The sequence below is a fragment of the Chenopodium album genome, chromosome 8, assembly GCF_948465745.1.
Source record: "Chenopodium album chromosome 8, dcCheAlbu1.1, whole genome shotgun sequence".
Taxonomy (NCBI): Eukaryota; Viridiplantae; Streptophyta; class Magnoliopsida; order Caryophyllales; family Amaranthaceae; genus Chenopodium; species Chenopodium album.
In genome coordinates, this window is record NC_137841.1 from 74,850,958 (window position 1) to 74,858,426 (window position 7,469).

Here is a 7,469-nt window from a genome sequence, read left to right on the forward strand (position 1 = left end):
TTATTTTTTTTTAAAAAAGTTTAATAACTTAAGAGACCGGTTATTAAATATAACAGGTCTCTTTAATGAAATATGAAAGCAGCACAAAAAGTTATTATGACTGACAAAAAGAGACCTGTTATCTAGATAACAGGTCTCTAATGACGTGGTGTCAATAGCAGAAACAAAGAGACCACCTATGTGATATTTTAATAGGCGGTCTCTTTGATGTTAAAAAACTGACAGTGGGCTAATCTCAAATAGGGAGAAACAAAGAGACCGCCTATTTGTAATAGGGGGTCTCTTAGTTTTTTTTTTTTTTTTTTTTTGTGTGCTGGTGAGTCACGTGACTCACTGTGCACCTTAATAGATCCGCCCCTGGTTACTTATAGGGTGTTAATAAAATCATAACCTTACCTACTCCACTAACATCTTACTCCCTCCATTTATAATTATAAGCTCTCTTTTTCTTTCGCGGAGTTTGAGGAATGTGATATAATAATGTGAGTGGATGAATTATATATTATGGTAAAAGTAATGTGGGGACCATGTTAGAAATGCAATCTCAATGTGGTTCAATGCGGTCCGAGAATGTGAGGCGTCGAAGGTTGTATGTTCGTGGTCCTCGTGGAAGAAGATGAGTTTGGTGCGTGAAGTTCTTGGCAAGCAAGATATTCAATGCGAATGCTTTTCCCTTTTGTCAAAATATGAGGTTGTTATTTCCTACTTTAATATGGGTAGAAATTAGGAAATAATATCATTGATTTGATATGTATTAATTTGGTGAATCTTTGGGCCTTGGGTAGCAAGTAAAGGTAATTTCCTAATTATTACTTCCTCCGTTCTACTAATATTGCAACAATGGACATTTTGCACTATTCATCACTCTTGTTTGACCATATAATATGAGTTATACGTTAAGCAAAATATAGTCAAGTGAGATCTTGTTGGATTCGTCTCATAAAATACTTTCACAATTTCAACTTTTTATAATTTTTACTCTTACACAATTATAGATATTTAGCATATAAAATGTGTTTTGAGATGCGTAATTTCCTCCTTGTTGCAATATTAACAGAACGGAGGAAGTATGTGTCATGTAATTGTGTACTTTCCTAAGTTATGTTAGTTTTCTATTACTAGATGAGGATTTAATTAGGAATTTAGAATGTATTTAGGAAAGTTGTAATATTCTAGAATATATTGACTTGGAAGACAAGAATTCTAGGATATTAGGAGGACTCTTAAGCCTATATATATGAGGGTTTAGGTTTTAGGAGAAATAGTGTGAGTGTGGGAAAAACACAATGTAATGTGTTTAGGGACACCTAAAGAGGGGGTGTATTGAGAGCCATCAAAAGGGGGGTGTGTGAGTCACGACTTATTGCATGGAATGATGGATGCATAAAGGTGTGTGAGAGAAACACCATTTAGGGGCTCATTATATACTTGAGGGGGTTTTATGTTTAGCTTGAATTAGTATTATTTTAATCGACGATTATTTTTTATTTTGACAGCTAATTTATTTATTATTATTACTTATGTAATAATTTTTATTTTTTATGATGCAGGATTCTGAAATTTGGAGGGCGCGTATTAATTATTTCATGAGGTTATTTTTAAGCGATACAAACGATTCCACACTCAAGAAGAGCCTTTTGAATGAGGAAAACCCTAATTAAAAGTTTGTTCGAAATGATTAATTAATCATGCTGTTTTAGTTTTTTGTATTTTCTGATATTATATTAAATCTAAATAAGAGTCAGTTAAATATCAAATATCTAAAGCGAAATTTTTGGTGTGTCTTTAGATACGGGTCTGGGACTCCCTATAGTCTATAGATATCAAATATCATTATTTTTCAAATACCTTTAAATGTTGGGACTCCGTAGTAGTTGTTTGGGACCCTTATGTTAACAGTGTGTTATGAATTTATGATCAACGTACGTACCAGCATATAGATTGGCCTTAAAAGTTGTACTACACGTCAAGTAGTTTTCATTTAAGTGAAAAGTAGACATCTAAAATAACCTTGCATAAGGCACATTTCTTTGGATCTGCGTAGAAATCAACAATGGGGACTTTGGGTACTCCCACATATAAAATATTGCCTAAAAAAATCATTTTTATATATCCCCGTTGTATTTTTCGAGGTACCCAAATTTTGAATAGGTACACCTAAGGTATATCTGGGCGTACCTAAAACAAAGTGGTTCAATAATTTCTTTTGTGACGAATACTTAAATATAAGGTTATTCCATATAACCCATTGTTAATGTTTATTAGCCACATATTGAGCGAATTTATTAGTCTTTTTTTGAAAGAAGTCCCAAAGGACACTATATTTTAACAAGAATCAACAGTGAAAGGCTAAAAATCTAAAGTATATAAATATAACAATTCGGCATATTCTTGTTTCGTCGTCTCATACAACTTTTTGAATGGATTTATCACCGCTTCATAATTTTGTGGGAAGAAAATTTTTGTGCTGATTTTGTAACCCAAGTCCGACAAATAACCATCGATTGTAGCCTCGCATAACTAGAAACCAAAAGCATAAGAAAACCTTGTCTTCCGAAGGAGTACGGAAAACCTGTCTAACCTTGTCTTCCGAGGGAGATAAACCCTGTCTTCTGGGAGAGATATTATTATAATCTAAGAAACCAAGAAAAGTTATAAAGCTTAAAAGAATTGAAGATTTGGGTTTTACCGCTATAAAATTTTAGGGAGATAAAATTTTGGTGACTACTTGACAGTCACCAAAACATAGCATACCCACTAAAAATGTAATAAAGAGCTCTTTGGACAAGAAAGAGTTCAAAAGTGTAATAACAGAATCCAAAACTTAGCAACTTACCAGTTTGTTTTAACAGTTGTAATAAAGAACTGTGATCCATTAGTATCAGGTCCAGCATTTGCCATTGAAAGAATTCCTGGCCAAAGTAAGCAGCAAAAAGATTTATTCAAATACGAGAAGTTAAGTGCTATGCAAACAATTTCTGAACATATTCTTGCAATATAATACTATAATCATTATTAGAAGCATTACGGTTTAGTAGCAGTGGAGCTATTTTGTCAAGGCATGTGCCCATAGCATACCCACTTCCTCAGAAAGATAACTCTTGAACAAATGAATCACACCAAGGCTAAGTTTTGCACAAAAGAAAAGGTACAAGGCTAGCCCAAGGAAACTTTGACCCGGCTTCTCTGGTGCATTCTCATAATGCAAAAATATAATAAATTAAGATAAACAAATAAACATGTTGCCCCTCAAAAAAAAAAAAAAAAAAAAAAACAGCTCCAGTATAATGAATATGTGTGGTAATTTATGCTACCTGGACTAGTGTGTTTCAGTTTGAAGTTCTCATCTGCAAACCTCTCACCATATATAGACTCTCCACCGCGGCCATCACCAACAGTGAAATCACCACCCTGAATCATAAAACTTGGAATGATCCGGTGAAACTTGCTTCCTTTAAAGTGCAGAGGTTTCCCATTGTTTCCAACTCCTTTTTCTCCTGCAATAATTAGCGATCTATTTAAGTCATAAAAATTCAATGTTAAAACAAAGCTATTCCGATCCAGTTCAGTAAGTCACCTCAGCTAGTCAACTCTAGTTGGTTTTATATAATCCATTGCCAAGAATGTAAAGTGTAGCTCATACTATCATTTATACCAGCAAGAAATGCAAACTTTCATTGAAATGTTGTCAAAAATGGTTCTCCATTATTCTTAAATAGTAAGATGAGTGTAAGCAAGAAATAAAACTGAAACACACTTGTCCAGGTAGCATATGGGAATTAGCTTCAGAAGCTGCAAAGGTGGCAATGGCATGTGGATTTCATGACAATATACGGCCAATTACTCTCATTACTTGTAAAGTCATAACAAATATGCTTCTAAAACAACATTCACTCAGATCACCTAACAATTTATAAAGCAACTATTTGACGGCAGAATTGTATGTTTTTAATTAAAGAGTAAATCACATGCTCGGATGGCCGGACAGGTAAATCACAAGAAACCCATGTGCAAGATGCGTTCATCATCTGGCTAGAACATGCAAAAAGAAGAGCACTAGCCTCGAATTCTTAATATTTTTGAAGATCACTCTCTTAGAAAGAAGTAAGGAAATTAGATATAGCTGGAAATTTGTAGATACTCATTGCACCATTGGATCCATGAATAGAGGCAAAAACTAAAAGAAAGGGAGCAAAAGTTACATGGCTACCCGTGCATAGTGCTCGAAAATTCTCTGCAAAAAAGATAGATTTTCCCATCAGTTAAAAAGATTAAAAAAAAATAACACTGAATGATTTTCCAGTGCAGTTAACATGGAGCATTTAAGTAAACTGAGAACTGCACCTACAGTTCTGGGGACTGTTTTTCCAAAGAGGCCCATAACAATTCGTCCTGAAAAATAAACAAATAATAATCAGATTCCCTTCACATAATGGAAATTTTAATCACATAGTTCCAGAATAGACAACAGTTGGGACTGCTCTTAGGAAATCTAAATGTGTATTGAATGGAATTCATTAATGAGCCACCTTGATCTATATATGATAGAGATTTAGACAGTAACTGATATGAACTCTTATGTCTCTATGCCGGAAAATATCAAAGCAACATTATTTTGCTTAAAAATGTATGAACACACTAATCCTTCAATTGGATATGAAGAACATATATTAACTTAGGGAAAGGAAGATGAGTTCAATTTATCTGCTCCATAGCTTACAGTACTGAAGTTATGTTGGAAAGACTTTAACTTTTATTTCTCCTACATCTCCCCCCCTATCTCTACCAATGACTCATCCCCATCCAGAAGTATGTGAAAAGAAGAACATCCATACTTGGTTAAAATGGAGGAAAGTACCAAGTCTAGATTGAATAATTCAAACTCAATAGTCACTAATGCTTCCAGCTAGGTTAAATCCCATATTACACATGTTTAAATCATAACTAAATTTGCCATCTAATGCAATGTTCCTATCTTATGCAGATATTTTGAAGGTGTGGTTTATTGAGCATTAAAGCCTTATCGAGGCTCATTGCAGAGAAGAGGTCCCTGTCATATAACTAATTAACTGTGTGATATACTGCCGATAAATTTTTCAGAGGATACGGGTGTTAGATATATGCAGGCTTAATAGGGAGGAGGCCTTTTTCATAAGACTTTAATCTATATACGCATTTACACCTGTAAATTTGCTACAAAGAGTACAAACAAGTAGAGAAAAGGCTAGCAAGATAATTGAATAAGCCAAATTTTACACCAATCCCATTCTAACCATCAAATGTGGGCCTGTGGCCATTTTAGCTATTTCAGCAATGATAGGAGTTTTCTTAGAAAAGGTGTCATTATTCCTAAAATGATACATCTAACCATGCCTTCACATGTCTTCGCAAACAACAAAACTCTCGGTTTTGAGCTAGAGTTGTCAAATAAGATAGCTACAGCTTGCCCTTTGTCAATACTAATGCATGTATCCACATGGAAATAAGAAAAATGTTCGTCATGCAAATTATGCATACAGGTAACAGATACCTCAAGCCGACCTTACCACGCAAAAGTAAGTGATAATAAAAATGCAGGCCATGACAGGAAACTATGCTATATGAACTGTCAGAGCTGTGAATTATTTTGCAACATAATAACACTATATGCTAGAATGCTAGTTATTCAGCAAAAACCAACACTTCCAGCGAATACTTGGAGACAAAATCCACACCTTACAAACAAAATCTTTCACTAAGCTATTATGATCACGAGTAACCATTCTAAATTTCTAATGCAATAATAATTTGAACCTCTTTTCTCTTTTCCTTTGTTATTTTTCTTTGACTAGCTGTACATTTCTCACAAAACACCTCAAAAACTCATCAAGAATTCAAACAATTCTCAAATGCATATGTTAAAAACAGCACATACCAGCAAACTTCCCATCGATTTCGACATCAAAGAAAACCCGGTGAGTCACTTCTTTCAATCCTCCATCCGACACCTTCCCCTAAAACACATACTTTCCAATCAAATAAACACCAATTGACTATATAACATGTGAAATTGCCAAAAAAAAAAAAAAAAAAAAAAAAAAAAAAAAAGGGTAATACTAAATCAAACACAAACTATAAGCTCACCTCATCATTAGTCCCTAAAACCTCACTTTTAACGAGCGGATCGCTAGTTTTTTGCAATTGAGGTGACCCGGGATCACTTAAATGATTCTGCAATTGGTTCAATCCAAAATGTAGCATAAGTTGACAAATTTACAATCTTTTGTACATTTTTTTGAATCAAACAGAAATTGGATTTGACAGAATGAATATTCTGAGATCAAATCAAGAAAAAAACACTAATAAATTCAGAGATTGAAAGTGAAAAAACATGAGATTATATACTAGTTTAGCATGAAATTAAACACACAAAAAAAGATAATGAAGAAATACCAGAATAAGAAGTAAGAATCCGAAGAGAGCGAGAAGCCATAGTAGAGCAGGAAATATGATCCGCTTGGAAATCGCCATAGTTCTGAGCTCACTTTGATTTCCAATTTTAGGGATTTCCTTTTTTGGTAGGAGATTGAAATCAGAAGATCACTGATTAGCGGACTCTTTGGATCAGGCCCGTTTTCTATAAAGGCCCGATTTCCTATTAAGAATTTTATCTAAATATATAACAAATTTTAGGCTCATAAATACAAAGAAAAACATTATTTAAAAAAAATCAAACAAACCGTGCATTGCACGGGCTTCATCTAATAATAATGGATTTTCGGATGTTTTTCACGAGTTTGAGTAGACGTGTCAATTCAGGTAAATGGGTCGAGGTTGATATATGTCGATACAAATCGGAATTTGTATTGGATTATTTATAAGGCATATATGAATTTGTCACTTCTATCGTTTTGAGTGGATAATTGGACATTTACTTCCCTAAAAAGTTTATTGGGTTTTTGTTGGTAGATAAAGTACTCTTATACGGAATACTAGGGTTGGTTTATTGCAATTTCTCCCTTGAATGTTTGAACAGCAGGGTCATTGGTCACTAAATTCACTGTGTCAAAAAAAAAAAAAAAAAATGCTTGTAAAATAGTACAGTACAAAGTTTGCTTATGAACACTATTTAAGATACTATTACAATTAGTCTTTGTGTGAATCAAGTTTTATAGTGTACTCCAGACAATTTGCTCAAGTACTAAAATTTTCTGTTCTAAACTTTCATTACTGTATTAGATTTGTTTGTCCTATCGTGATAGATTTATTTGAATGTAGCTCCAAAATAGAAGATTTCTGATAGCTTTTTGTCTTAATTTGATCTACTTCTGTGTCATTATGTTGTTTATGGGTATTCCCAAAAGATAAAGATGTTTTTGTCATTAACAATAAGCCATGGTAAATATTACATAATACCCCTATTGTAACTACCAAAGAAAAAGTGAAAAGGGGAAAAGATTTATGTTCAATTTAGTTCATGTAAACATCTT

At 33.5% G+C, this 7,469-nt stretch overlaps 1 protein-coding gene across 3 annotated transcripts; it reads right to left on the reverse strand.

Annotated features, from left to right (window-relative positions):
* Nucleotides 1-2,261: 2,261 nt before the first annotated feature.
* On the reverse strand, nucleotides 2,262-6,603 carry LOC145642405 (peptidyl-prolyl cis-trans isomerase CYP20-1-like). Of its 3 annotated transcripts, none has more exons than XM_081693582.1 (8): nucleotides 6,433-6,603; nucleotides 6,124-6,210; nucleotides 5,915-5,993; nucleotides 4,345-4,392; nucleotides 4,211-4,234; nucleotides 3,315-3,497; nucleotides 2,837-2,912; nucleotides 2,265-2,612 (listed from the first exon to the last, which is right to left on the reverse strand). In XM_081693582.1, coding segments are annotated over exons 1-8 (576 nt in total). In that variant the 5' UTR covers nucleotides 6,511-6,603; the 3' UTR covers nucleotides 2,265-2,611. The 3 variants fall into 3 exon arrangements, with proteins under 3 accessions (XP_081549706.1, XP_081549708.1, XP_081549707.1); XM_081693581.1 differs by having other exon boundaries at nucleotides 2,265-2,634; XM_081693580.1 differs by having other exon boundaries at nucleotides 2,262-2,912.
* Nucleotides 6,604-7,469: the final 866 nt, after the last annotated feature.